The 14454-nt window shown below is 37.6% G+C and overlaps 2 protein-coding genes across 3 annotated transcripts; one reads left to right on the plus strand and one right to left on the minus strand.

The window, feature by feature from the left end:
• The first annotated feature begins 657 nt into the window (after positions 1–657).
• Positions 658–7172, plus strand: LOC103938671 (UDP-N-acetylglucosamine--dolichyl-phosphate N-acetylglucosaminephosphotransferase). Its single transcript, XM_009348702.3, has 11 exons — positions 658–1071; positions 1555–1642; positions 2731–2822; positions 2940–3058; positions 3919–4034; positions 4108–4235; positions 4325–4411; positions 5486–5546; positions 5686–5726; positions 5824–5944; positions 6822–7172. Exons 1-11 carry the CDS (start codon positions 713–715, stop codon positions 6879–6881), a joined length of 1272 nt encoding a protein of 423 aa, XP_009346977.2. The 5' UTR covers positions 658–712; the 3' UTR covers positions 6882–7172.
• A 197-nt stretch (positions 7173–7369) lies between these two features.
• LOC103938672 (U4/U6 small nuclear ribonucleoprotein PRP4-like protein) lies at positions 7370–12962 on the minus strand. Of its 2 annotated transcripts, none has more exons than XM_048575986.1 (5): positions 11940–12962; positions 11151–11604; positions 10859–11056; positions 10662–10743; positions 7370–7956 (listed from the first exon to the last, which is right to left on the minus strand). In XM_048575986.1, the coding sequence occupies exons 1-5, from the start codon at positions 12698–12700 to the stop codon at positions 7820–7822; spliced, it is 1632 nt and encodes a 543-aa protein (XP_048431943.1). In that variant the 5' UTR covers positions 12701–12962; the 3' UTR covers positions 7370–7819. The 2 variants fall into 2 exon arrangements, with proteins under 2 accessions (XP_048431943.1, XP_048431944.1); XM_048575987.1 differs by having other exon boundaries at positions 7370–7953; positions 11940–12959.
• Positions 12963–14454: the final 1492 nt, after the last annotated feature.

Here is a 14454-nt window from a genome sequence, read left to right on the forward strand (position 1 = left end):
TAAAAGTTATAATAATTGTAGCAGTTTGATCAAAATTCAACGGGCCGTGTTATTGGATTAGGAGGATTCAGACCCCTGCTCAGGATCCAAATCCAGAAGGACTAATGTTATATGTTAAACTAGGTGTAAGTATTCATGGACCCAACATGGAATCGAATCCCTCCGGACCCTTGTAAACTGAGCCTGCTGAGCAAAGGATCTGGGCCATTGAAATTTGATTCAACTGCTACAACTATTATAACTTTTAAGGCCCATTGTTTGTAGTAATTGGATCGAATTTCATACTCAGCAGGCTCATTTTACAAGGGTCCAGAGGGGATCCGGTTCCACCCAACATCATCAAATTGGTTGGTCAAAATGGATGAGGATCCTCTCTAGATCCTCACAAAAGATTATTTCTGAGACTCTAAAAATCTTTACATTCTATCTGTTTATTGTATATCGTGGAGTTAGTTTTCGTTAAGTACTATTTCTATTTAATCTTGAATAAAAAAAATTATAATGATCTCTAACTGCAGGATGTACAATGAAATATGAGGATGATTAGCTGGCAGCGTGCAACTGGTGCAATGACGAGGTGAAGAAACGTAACTGGACAGTCATGAGTCATGATTTGCCGAGTCTAAACGCAGAGTTTCAATAAAAGACTAGAAACTATTACTCAGATCATCGCAGAGAAAGAGAGAGAGAGAGAGAGAGGGGAGAGAGAGCCATGGCGGCTCGAAAGCGAGCTTCGACAGATTCATCGGCACAAACCAAACCAAACGAGACCGCCGCACGGCCAAAACCCCAAAAACCCACATTAGCAGAGCCGCCGATTGCACCACCAAAGTCAGGCCTAATTCTGAAGCTCGTGCTCTTCTTCTCAGTCCCATACTTTTACCTCCTCTTCTACCACTACAAGATCGAAGCAGGGCTTCGCAAATCGATTCTCATCAATGCTGGTCTCAGCCTTGCCGGATTCTTCGTCACCGTTAAGATGATCCCCGTCGCTTCCAGATACGTCCTCCGGCGCAATCTCTTTGGCTACGATATTAACAAGAAGGGTACCCCTCAGGGCACTGTCAAAGTGTGAGTATTTTTTCAAATTATTTGTTTTCGCTAAATTATCCTTTTATTGAAATTATGAAGTGGGTATGTACTGGAATTAATTTTCGTTGAATTCATGAACTGGGTATATGTTTGTTACCTTGAGGATTTGACCATGGCAATGAATACGGAATGTTGCATTCTAATTTGCACCTCAACTGTCTTGTGTTTCGAGACTTTCGAGCTTGTTGCTTAGACTGTTGGTTATGAAGATTTTAGTTAGATACAAAATTCCATATATTTGACAATTGAGTGCAGTGATTGTCATCCATAGTTTTGTATTTGGTTTTGCATTTTTGATTCTCGATTGATTGACATAAAGTTTGTTCTGGAAATACTCATTGTTTATTGGAGAATATCCTGTTTTACTTTCCAAAATGTACCTTCTCATGTATATTGATCTGATGCTTCATGCTCCCGACGTATTTTATTTTTGATAATCATGACTCTATTTTTGGTTGTCAGGCCTGAGTCACTGGGTATTGTTGTTGGAATTGTCTTCTTGGTCTTGGGAATCTTATTTCAGTATTTTAACTTCACTGCAGATTCAAATGTAAGTGTGCTATTTTTCATTGAACTCTGGAACATACATTTTATGCCAGTTTACTACTTCTGCAGTAGCTTTTAGCTCAACGATGAAACTTTTAGTTCTTAGTGACACGAGATGCTTTATGTCGGTTTGTTCTTTATTTTTGTCAAATTGTTTAATGTAGTTATTTACATAATTAAGGGCGTTAATGAAGGCTATTGCTACTTAGGAAGCCAATGGGCAGGGAGAAATATATGAGAGCATACTAAGGTCATAGTCAATCTCAATGGAGCCATGGACATGCTTCCCGAAATAGGCATCCTTTTGTAAATGGTAGTGTTATAATGCTATCAAGGCAGGCTTAATGTTGTAGGAGATGGTCATTACTTTGGTGTGGTTAGTGATGTAAGTGGCATAGAGGGAATTTCACTGGTGGTGATTAGAGCTGACTTGGTTCAACTAGAGGCCTAAGATGAAGTTATAAATTTGGCACTTTTGGTAACTAACATCTCAAAAGAATTCATTTTAATTGATTTTCTTATTTATCTGAACCTTTTTACTTGAAAGAAGAGTAAAAAAGAACGAAAAAAGGATATTAAAGCGACAAAATTGGAAAGTTAGCTATGTTTAATTTAAACCTTAAATACATGGGGGTTTAAATCTCATTTTGGTCCTTGGCCATTGCCTTATGGCCTTAGGAAGAGCTGGAGCAAAACGATTTAGAACTGCTGACAACCCCATCTGAACACCATATAGGCCCTGAAACTTCCTCTAGCCTCTGGCAAGGCAATGGGTGGAGTGGAAAGTCCTAGAAATCCAGAAGCTTGCGAGGCTTAACCTCGAAGTCTTTCACACAAAAGCGCAACAAGCGTACAATTCACCAAAAAGCCGTACGCCTTTAGAGCATTTTGTATATCAGAGGTGTGCCTAATTGTTTTTGGCCTACATTGCCATAAAGCTTGCCTCGAGGCATGTCTTTGAGAACACTTGGACAAATTTTATTATTTTGTGACATCAGCTTTAAAGGCTTCTTGTATTGAACTTTATGTTTGCAAATTGTGACTATTTTTTAATGATGGAAGACTAAAGTGCTAAATATGTGAATCATGCAGTGGCTTGTCGAATACAATGCAGCATTAGCATCCATATGCTTTATGGTATTGCTTGGATTTGTAGATGATGTCCTTGATGTACCTTGGAGGGTGTGAGTATCTGGTCACTAATCTAGATTACCACTTAATAGCATTTTATGTTCAGAACGGCTCTTCTGATTAATGCTATATTGTATTTCTGTGTGCTTTCTTGTAATTGTGAAGAGCAGGAAATTAGTTCTGCCATCCATTGCAGCTCTACCTCTGCTGATGGCCTATGCTGGACATACAACTATCGTCATACCAAAGCCTCTTGTTCCATATGCTGGGCTAGAGGTTTTGGATCTAGGTATTCTCGCAATATAGTTACTCAACTACAATACAGTTCCTATCGTCATACTGCCCTCTCCCTCTGATACACACACACCAGTAAGGATGCTAGGATCAATTCTGTTAATTTTCCATCACGTAATTGTAGTGAGATGGCCATTAAGATCGCAAAGTATCATAAACAGAAAATGTAAAAGATGTAATTTGTACAAAGTGTATATCTCGCTGGGGGAAATGGAAAAGATATCTCCTATGTTTATGTGTGCACTAGAAGGTAACCACGTACTTGGCAGTAATTATGTTGCTAGCATATACATTAGGCTCAGCAATTCTGATTTTCAAGGAATCAGACCAATTATTAGCATTTGCACCTATGGATGACAAGGACCAGATTTCCTGTCATTAGTCCAAGTTATACTCATCGCATACCCTTAATACGTCTTGTAACTTTTATGCCTCTGCGTATATAGCCAACTTGTCTTGGAAATGATTTAATATACAAGACTTAAAAGTTTTTCTATTTATCTGATCTGATTCTTTAAATAATTCTTTTTTAACATGTAGTGGAAGTGATTTAGGTTTTTTAGGTTCTTTCTTAACAATTACAGTTATCATTCACTGGCACGAATATTGACTATAAATTAGATCAAACTGAGTCACTAGGATGAATCTTGTAAACAGAGGCATAGGGAAACTTGTAAGTGCTGCATCTTTCTGTTATGTGATTGAGGAAGCAATAGATAAATTGATCATAAGCACGAGATAGCAATTGAAATTATCTATTTATATGCAGTAATCTCCAAAATGTTTACCACACTTGTAATATGAAAAATTGAATTCTTATCCTTCATCATAAATATGTTCCTCGTTAATGTGAAGGATGGATTTATAAACTATACATGGGACTTTTGGCGGTTTTTTGTACAAACTCCATAAATATTCATGCTGGCTTGAATGGTCTTGAAGTTGGGCAGACGGTCGTTATTGCAGCTGCTGTAAGCATACAGACTTAAGAAACAGTTGCAGTCCAACTCTGTTATGAAAATGACTCGTGTGACTGAACTGCAGATTTTAATACATAATATCATGCAAATCGGGGCATCTGCAGATTCTGAGTACAAGATGGCACATGCATTCTCTATTTATCTTGTCCAACCCTTACTAGCCACCTCTTTGGGATTGTTCGCTTACAACTGGTGATGCTGCTTGTTGTATTTATGTACTAAGTTGCTTATGCATATGGCTTTCTTCATAGACTTTAACATTTTCATTTCTCTTTATTTAGGTATCCTTCTTCAGCTTTTGTTGGAGATACTTACACATATTTTGCTGGAATGACGATGGCTGTAGCTGGGATTTTAGGCCATTTTAGGTGCGTTCTCAATCATCTTTCAATTATAGTTAGTAAATTCGCGTATAATACTCGTATTATACATGTACATACATATTTTTAATAAAAAAAATTCCGTTTTCCTTGCACATTTTAATGATTCGTTAAACTGCACGTTTTTTATACCTCCAAATTACTCTACACATATTATACACGAACATACATATTTTTTGCTTTTAATGCATGTTAATCTGACACATTTTTCAATAAAACATATAAAAATCGTGTTTTCTATACTGATTTTCAACATATTATCAAAGAACTGAAAATAAATGTATATTGTAAATACATAAAATATTAATATTTAAAAAATGGCCGAATTTTTCAAACTAATTTTTTGGCAAAGTTGCCAAATAATACACGAACGTATTTTTCACATACAATACCTGTTATGTATTTTACTAACTATGCTGTCAATTTCACTTTTGATACAAATGATATGTGGATCTTAATTTGCATATTTTTTATTGTGGCCTGCTGTAATATGGGGAATCCTTATCACCATACAGTTCTCTAACTGGAACTCACAATCTTGCATAGCTAAAAGGAACTAGGGTGAATTCGTTGTATTTTTCTTTCAAATCTGCGACATGGCTGGAAGGTTAAAATTATGCTCTCTTGTTTCAATTAATAATTTCTCATTTTATCTTTTTAATTTTATGCAAATATGGTTGTTTCTGCTTTTGCTTAACCCTAAAAATCTCATATCAGAGAGGTCATTTTTTCCTCTCATGTATACTCTCGTAACAGAAAGATGTTTAAGAAGTGAACCTTAAGCTGTACTACTTAGGTGGAATTTGTGAGAAAGAAATAGTTGATCTTGTCATGATCATCTTCTAGGTAAAGAGAATAAGTATGAAGTATTTGCATCGAATGAAGGGGTCAAGGGTATAATTCTTATGAGCTGAGCCCACAGAACGTACTAAAAATTAACAATATAAACCCTATGCAATGAGGCCGTTTCTTTCCTTATATGTACTTTTTGTACACTACTTTCTAGCATAGTCATACAGTTGTTGATGATTAACTCTTTTCTTCTTTCTAATTTTGGTTCAGCGAAACACTCCTGATATTCTTTGCACCTCAAGTATTGAACTTTCTCTTGTCAGTGCCCCAGGTTTGACTCTCTCCTCTCTCTCTCTCTCTCACACACACACACACACACACACACACACACACATGCACGCACACATTCACACACATGACATCTAAAATTCATGAGATGCAAGGCATCTTATACTGTTTCGTTTTTTCAGCTTGCTGGAATTGTTCCATGTCCACGGCATCGTCTGCCTAGGTAACTTTGTAAAAATTCTAACAAACAGTTTAGGAATTGCTTCAGGCATCTTATGGGAATGATCCTTATAAACGTCTCACGTGTCTTTTTACTTCAGGTTTGATCCTGAAACTGGACTTCTGACTGGGACAAAGGATGGGACAGTTGTAAACCTTTTTCTAAGACAATTTGGCAGGATGACGGAGAAGTCACTTTGCGTCTCTCTTCTAGTTTTCCAGGTGATTATTCATGCTAGTTTTGCCTATAACCTGCATTTTTAGGCAATAGGGAAGCATCCAGCTGAACTACCTTAATCCTTCCAGCGCATGAGTGTTTCCCATTTTGATTATGCCATGTCAGTCTGGCCCCTACCCTTATATGTTGATCAAGCTGAATTATCCTTATAAATTTACAATGTACCCAACTAGATATTCTAATATATCATGAATTTGCTTCTCAGATGTATTTAGAGAATCGGGTACTAGGACGCCCAGATGGTGAATTAAGGATCCATGTAATTCACCCCAATATGGTGCGGTTAAGTCTCAGTTGATCGTTTTCTTGGTACATTGGCTTTGGATCAAACCCATGGCTATCCTAATTCTAACCTCTTGCCAGGGGTTTAAGTCTTGATAGATTGCTTTAAACATGTATCCATCTCTTTAGAGTGGGTTTTTAGTGGCTTTATGAACGGTTAACCTGGTGTCCGAAGATAATGCACATTTTGTAGTATTGTTGTGTTATTCAACATTTGCAACCCATTGTTCTGTACCTCGGATGCATTCCAGAAACTTGTTAAGATATTCTGTGTGTTCAATCCGGACAGGTACTGGTTTGGAGGTTCGTTGGAATAGAGTTCAGTTTTTGTCTGTTCTCTGGGCTTCAGTTTCCCAGAGAATTTCACTCGAGTGAAAAGTGGCTACGTTCTAGTTGGTCTTAGGTCCTTTACGAGCTCTGTTGAGTTGGTCGTTTTTTTCCATGCTTTTGTTGTGTAATGTTATCTCGGGTGGTCTTCTCAGTCACCCTTTCTGTTTCTTCTCTTTGGGTTCACGTGCATACTTGCGTTTTAATCGCGTTATTTAAATTTCTCATGCGTTGGATGCATTCATGCAACAGGCTATGGCATGCTGCTTCTGTTTCCTGCTGAGGTTTTTCCTTGCTGGCTGGTACAAATGAGGCGGAACAGATGAAAGTAACTTCGGTCTAATCGGTGGAAGCATGTTGTACTGTATCATTCCCCGCAGGCGAGTCGATGGCTGCTAGAGAGAACATTTTTTGGTTAAAATACAAATGACTGGTTTGAAATTTTGACATCCTTAAGATGGTTCCAACTTATATTTGTTTATGCTATGTTAAAGAAAGATGATAAACGTTAAATTTAGGCATACAAAATTTGTATTTTGGCACTTGAAGTTGAAATATGTACTTTTATTTTCTGAGAAAATCAAACATACTTTTTAAAAAGATTATCGGTGATGCGGGTCGTGAGCTATCGTTTGCAACTAGTGATGATTGTCTTTAAGTAGTCTTGATCCTTGAACATACGCACATCGGCCTCTTTTTCGTCGCTTGTTAGTGTTTTACGAGCTCTATTTTTGGTCAGCATCAGATAAATTCACAACAAAAAGGAAAGCTTTACATCCGAGTTTAAAACGATCGGAAAATTTCACCAAAAGCACACGAAACCATCGGAGTGTTTCCCTTACAATTCACAATACGTCAATGAAAATAACAAGAACTACAAGCCTCAACATTACATAACAAAACGAATAATCGAAAGCCAAGAACAAGTTCAGGAAGGATTTTGGCAGTTTAACAAAAACCCTCTTCCACCTGGGTTCCTTCACAATTAAAAAAACTAAGTTGAACACAGATATCTGCCAGTTAGCAAGGGTTGTGTCTGAAGACGGCACAAGAAGCATTGTACATGTTTTTCATATTCTAAGGGACATCATCTCATGTACCTTATCATTTTAAAAGCTAGTACCAACGCTATGATCTTAAACTCAAACACAAGCTTTAGCCTTGACGAAACTGTCTCACTATAATCCATGCATCCGCAAGTAACCGCCTCTTTACCATCTTTTGAAAGTTTATCTAGAATTGGACAAGTCCTAATCCGCATCCATTGCCTGATCCTTCTCATTGGTACTGTAATCCACATCCATTGCTTGATCCTTCTTGTTGGTACGGCTGGACCACAGTTTGATGGTTCGGTCATGTGATACAGTAGCAATCTGTTGCCCATCTGCTATCAATAACATAAGTTCGGATGTTAATCCAGAAACTAGCTTTCCAGCACAACAATTAGATAACAACTAGTCACTTGAAGAAATACCTGAGCAGGTTAAAAAAGGTACTCCTATTTTGAGAAATTATTAAAAAGCACAAGCAGGTTTAAGAAAAGCTTTTAGAAACTAGTTAATTACAAACAAAACCAAAGAATGAAAGAAAAGCAAGAAGAAAAAAAGAACGGTGGGTGCAGTTACATGGTCTACGGGACAGAATTAGAAAGGCTGTGGCACATAGATATCATATATCATAAAGATAAAAAAGGAAAATACAGTGTTTAGGTATTTCCAAAATAGTGTCAAAGAGAGGGAAATTAAAATGGAGAAGAAAAAAGGGGCAAGGGGTTAAGTGGAGGACATCTGCAGGTTAATGAGTTGTCTTGAGCTGCAACAGACAAAAGGTTGTTTCTTGTTGAAGTTTGCTTTCACTACAATGCTCCGTCCAGGAAGCATGCCTGCGAGAAGCGCAGTGAGCTCCTGACCTAGGATTACAAGGCAAGGCATATGTTCATATCCAAAACCCATAGATATATATAATCTCAGACACTGTAAATTGAACAGTGCCACTAGCTCAAGATACGATTGTTCTAAGGGCCCCTTAGAAGCCCTTGAAAGCATTACACTTTGGAGAAAAAGACTTCAAGCTCAATACTTTAGGTAAAAAAACCCAGGCCGACTTTGTAAGGTTAAGGGCACCAAAAGAATTTCACAACTAAGAATCAATTAGAGTATGAAAAGTGGATAGAAAAAGGCTTTCTCTCCTATTGAGCTTTTGAAGTGTTTTTGTGTAAATCCTGTCGTTGTCCATGTGGTTTTTCTAATTTACTATTGTTCTAATTCATATGAACATTGCCTCATTAATTATGACATCATGCAATCAAAAACATTCTTTCAGAAGAACCAATCATTCTGAACAATTCCTTTTAAATAAATATGATTACTTGTGAAGCTGTGAAGTTCCACCTAGAAATTCCCACTTCTCACCACAGAAAAACAATGCAAAGAATGATGCAATACCTCCTCAGGTAACAGCTACAAATAGCAGCTGGTAGGGTTGCACTAATAATTGATGAGAGTTTGGGGTTTCGAGTACTGACTTTAAAATGTCTGGGTGAGACTTTACTGTTTGAAATTCTAAACTAAGTACAAACTGACCGCAACAAACCTGCTTCAAGGACTCAATCTAAACAACTACAACTTATCACTTTTTTTAATAGAAACGATATCATTCTAATATCAAAAGAAAAAAAAATTACAATGGGGAAAGGAAGAGAGCAGCACAGAATTAGATAACGGCTGCTCTCCAATTAAGCAAAATACAAGAGAAGACACGTCTTTAACTTCTTTAGTAACCGAAGCCCAAAGAGAGGAGCATGGTTATCACTTTATTTTGACAGGGTCTCTACTGCTAGGTCAAATGTTCAAATCATCATTAACAGTAAAAAAAAAAAAAGGCAGCAACATTGTTTTCCCACTGAAAAGCCAAATCTGATGTGGCATGACATGGAATGGCAGCTCTCACCCTTGCTGTCAAAATTGACAGCAGCTTCAAATTTTTATTGATTAATTATTAAATGCTTTTTATTAATTTTATTATTGTTTGAAAATATTTATCTTCCTCCCACGCCCTCACCAACTCTGAAAATATCAGTCTGCACATTGTAAAACCCAGCTTCTTGGTTCAGAGAAAACCCAACTCCGCCACAAATCTTTGAAGCTTGGCGCTCTCTCCAGCCAGTAGTTCCTCATTTTCTTCTTGATAGGCCTATGGAGCTTTTTTGCAAATGGGTTTAAGGATTTGGTTTGTATTTGAGTACTGAATATTTGACCATTGAATCTTGCAATGCATTTGAATCAAAGGGAAGAGGCTATGTGAAATTATATCGATTCAATTTTTTTCGAATCCAATTTAAAAGAAAAGAAGAAAACCAGACGGCTTGAAGTTATATAGTTATCAAACTTATCGAGCTGATTTAAATAACTTTGCAGCTCAGAAGCCTCAGTTTTTTATGTCTTGGGTATCAATTCAGATGCCCATTCTGCTGTACATGCTATATGGGAAATTATGAAAATAAAATAACAAAAAGAAAATAATGTAATCAAATTTGTAATTATAAAACAGAAATTATGAAAAGAAATAATATAATAAAATAATATTTTAATTTGACATATCGGGTGGAGAGCAAAACTTGGAAAGATGTCAGAGTGCCACATAGGCCATCAAATTTAAATTTTATGTTTAAAATTTGACATCTCCTTTGGAGATGGCCCAACTTGGTGAAGTCAACACACGATAACAAGGTCAGATTGCAGTGGTACGCTTTCTGAACCTACTATACAAGGGAGAAAAAAAGTACGACCTAATATGGTACAAAGTTAGGAACGGGTGAAAAATGTATGAGTGCCTCTATGTCACATATGTACACAATATATATCAAAAGGCGTACATTACACATACCAAAAGGTGAGATATGTTCACAGCTCTGCGTGCCCCACTTCGTTCCACCCATCAATTTCTTATTACACTTAGAACTATGCCATAATACAGTCATACACCCAAAAGATCCATCCATACTTTTTATCAATAGAGTCCAAGCATACTTAGGTTGGTGAAACAAGTAATAATAATAAAAAAGAATTGCATAGCTTGGACGAGGAAACTTACCTCCAGAAATATCCAAAGATGTAACTTTTGCTTCATGTCCAGAGAGCGTCTTGACAGGCTTAAAATCTCGGGCTGACCATATCTGGCAAAGATGAAATATTTCATAGTCAAGATGTGAAACAAACAAAATAGTAATAACAAATAATAACTACAACTCGCTATCAATTTAGAAATCAAGGTTCTGAAAAGAAGTATACCTTTGCTGTCAAATCATATGAAGCAGTTACAAGGAAATATCCCTCCTGAGGCTCAAATTTGACCTGTGATATGAGATTGGAATGTGCTGGAATGGTGTATATGGATTTCTTTTTTCTTAAATCCCATATTCTGCAAGTGTTGTCTTCACCCCCAGTGGCTAAATAATAGCCATTTGCTGAGAAACTGAGTGCAAGAACCTGAAAGATAGCCAAATACATGAATGAATCATGAACAATAAAAAATTATAATTAATAGTCCTCAAATAATGGTAGATAAAAATTAGAGTCTCACTTTCTTGACATGGCCTTCCAAGGCAAGAATACTTCTACCAGTACGGAGGTCCCAAACACGAGTAAGTGCATCCAGTCCAGAGGATGCCACCAATGATCCATCAGGATGGAAGTCTATCCCATAGACACTCCTACTGTGACCTTCTTGTAGAAGTAACTCTTCACCAGTTTCTACATCCCATAACCTCCATGTCTGGTCAAAACTAGTCGTACCCAAGTACTTACCTGATGGATGGAAGGCAATTCGTGCCAGACGGTCCAAATGGCCCTTAAATGTCAACAGCTGAGTTCCTTCAGTGTTCCACAACCTTGCAGTCCGGTCAGCAGAGGCAGTTGCTAAGAGGTTATGCACAGGAGAAAACTGAACATCAGTCAGTCGCTCTGTGTGTCCCTTTAAAGTGGCAACCTTCTTTGCTTCAGGCATGCTCCACAACTTGGCCACTCCACTTATAGCACTGACAAAAGCAAAACAACACAAGAAAAATTAATTCAACCTCTTGTACATACAATAGTATAGTCTCACAAAACCTACAACACTAGCAAAGGAAATAAATCATGACCACCCTCCTACACCTCGTTAGCAATAGCATCTTAATACGAAAAGGATGAAACCTGTTTTTCTTCACTTATACAGTATACTGACATGTTTACCTCTCAACTCAAGAGAGCCAAAGTCATCGAAAATCAAATAGCATTATAGCAGGGAATAAACCATAAATTATCAAACTTAGCAATCAATTAAATTTGCAATTCAATTATACACATAAAAGAGAGGCAAGGATCTACATACCAAGTGGCAAGCAGTTGCCCATCATGTGAGAAAGAACAACTCGAAAGTGGCCTATCATCCCCAATCTCACTGCAATCAAGTTCCAAACTTTTTGCCTGCTCCAAAACCAAGTCCAACTCTGCATCCATATCCTCATCTGGGTCATCCTTCTTTCTTCGAGCCCGTTCGAGCCGCGAGGCCGCCCTCCTAATGGAGTACTTGGCAATGTCAATCCTAGCATTCAACAAAGCTTTGGACCCTTCAGTGTAAAAAGGGTACTGAATAATTTGATCATCACCATCCTCCATTGCAGCAGCAGAAGCTGCAGCCTCCTCCTCCTCATGAACTTTCAACAACTTCTCCAACTCCCCTTGCGAATCCAGCCTCGCCATGATCATCCTCAACCTGTCTCGCCTTTCCATCTCTCTTTCCCCAAAGAGAGTAATGGGTTCGCCGAGCCGCCGAAGACGAGCCCTCACGGCCATGTCGTTGGTGGGAACAGCAAGAGCAGAAGCACGGCGCTTCATCAGCAGTTCCTGCATTGCTTTCTCCTGCCGCTCTCTCACCACTCTGCTCTCTTCCGATATCTCGTACTCCCCACCCGAAACGCCGGTAGCTCGTGGAGGCTCCTCCGAGTCGGAATCATCGGAGTCACTTGTGCTCGTCCTGGCTTCCCCATTTATTGGCGGCGGCGGTCTGAGGGGAGGAGCGCGGACTGGAGCAGTTGGGACTGCTGCAACAGATGGCTCCGGTAAAGTTGATAGAGGTTTCTCCTCCTCCATAGCAATCTCGATACCTCACGAGGAATTACTTTCTCTGTCTTTTGTTTTTCTCAGTGAGACATATAAACAAACAGCTGGTGCGCAGCGCAATGTGAGAAACCAGGGACGTATAGCTGAATACAGGACTGGCTGGGCTACTGAGATGCGATGAGAATCGCGAGAGCGAGAGAGAGAGGGATGAGCTGAGCGGTGGAGGCCGGAGGGTTCCAAAATCCCAATTCTTCTTCTAATTTTAAATATAAAATAAAATAAAATAAAAATCTATCCTCCATAGGTTTGCGTTTTCCAAAATTATCCCCGCGTGCTTAAAAGAAGATGCAACCACTCAATCAACGTCAATTAGACACTGCGTTCGTATCATGTTTTTTTTGTATTCGTGTCGTTTTTGTATCTTATTCGATATCTTAATGAGTCGTATTATGTAACATTCTTTAAATAAATGAATAATATGACCCGACCTGAATTTGACCCTATAATATTCACGGCAATATAACGCAACCCGTTACCCGTTAAGGAAAATATATTTTAATGGAATAAATAGTCAAATGAAAAATATAATACTAAATTAATATATACATACCACAATGTTACATGAAAATTACTTCAAAACATAAAAACACATTTGTTTTTCAAGTATCACATAAATATTAATTAATGTAGAAGTGTGAAAAATGTAATATATATATATATATATATATAAACACTTGTGATGCTGAAGGGCTCAACTTCAAAATTCGCCACTATAATCACATAAACTATAGATTGAAGTTTAACCATTGATTGTCCTTTACATTTACGCTACATTCTTTTCACCAAATTTTGTTATTTCAGGTTTTCCTTTTTTGAAAACATGATCTTTTAGAGGATATAGGAAGATGAATGGTTCAGATCGTTGATATTACGTCCAGAGTTTTCCCATAAGTGAAAATATTGCTCGAAGTTTGTAAAGTCTCTAGAAACTTTATAACATCAACTCGTATTCTAGTTAACTGTAAATTTTGGAACGTGATACTAATGATCTGAACCATTCATTTTTCTACATCTGATAAAAGATAATGTTTTAAAAAAAAAGAAAATTGGAAAAACGAAATTCTGTGAGAAGAATAAAGCATAAACAGGAATTGACGGTTACATATAAATCTAAGGGTTTATTGGATTTCGGAGTTGACTCCTTCACAAAAGTTGTAAAGTTTGTCACTACGAGTGATTGTATATATATATTTGACATTTTTCACACTTCTATAATAATTATTATGAATTTTATTAATTTTGCACTCAAATAAAAAACACTATTCATGAGGGTTTTGAGAGTTTTAAAAATCTAAACAACGATGTAACCATTGTCTACGTGTTAAGGATGCAACCACGAGCGTTTATATATTCTTTCACATTTTTCACACTTGTACATTAATGATTATGAATTTTTATTTTTTATAAATTCCCCTAAAAATACTATTCACGAGGGTTTGTAGGGTTTTAAAAATTTAAACGACGATGTACCCATCTTAAAGCGTAGAGAATGCGATCACAAAGTTTGTATATTTCTTCAAATTTTTCGCACTTGCAAATTAATTATTATTGTCACATCTTGGCCCGAGTCCCTACCACATCCCTGGCTCGACTCCATTGTAGCACGATATTGTCCGCTTTGGGCCCCAACCATGCCCTCACGGTTTTGTTTCTGGGAACTCACACGAGAACTTCCTAGTGGGTCACCCATCCTGGAAATGCTCTCGCCCCCAACTCGCTTAACT

This window comes from the organism of the source record quoted next, unplaced genomic scaffold (assembly GCF_019419815.1).
Source record: "Pyrus x bretschneideri cultivar Hongxiangsu unplaced genomic scaffold, Pyrus_bretschneideri_v1 Contig83, whole genome shotgun sequence".
NCBI classification, from domain to species: domain Eukaryota; kingdom Viridiplantae; phylum Streptophyta; class Magnoliopsida; order Rosales; family Rosaceae; genus Pyrus; species Pyrus x bretschneideri.

Coding starts and splice junctions, on each gene's coding strand:
- LOC103938672 (XM_048575986.1), bottom strand. CDS start 12,700: ATGGAGGAGGAGAAACCTCTATCAACTTTACCGGAGCCATCTGTTGCA. Junction 11,605..11,939: donor GGGCAACTGCTTGCCACTTG/GTATGTAGATCC, acceptor TGCTTTTGTCAG/TGCTATAAGTGGAGTGGCCA. Junction 7,957..10,661: donor ATCTTTGGATATTTCTGGAG/GTAAGTTTCCTC, acceptor TGTTATTGATAG/CAGATGGGCAACAGATTGCT.
- LOC103938671 (XM_009348702.3), top strand. CDS start 713: ATGGCGGCTCGAAAGCGAGCTTCGACAGATTCATCGGCACAAACCAAA. Junction 1,072..1,554: donor CCTCAGGGCACTGTCAAAGT/GTGAGTATTTTT, acceptor TTTGGTTGTCAG/GCCTGAGTCACTGGGTATTG. Junction 4,035..4,107: donor CGGTCGTTATTGCAGCTGCT/GTAAGCATACAG, acceptor ACTGAACTGCAG/ATTTTAATACATAATATCAT.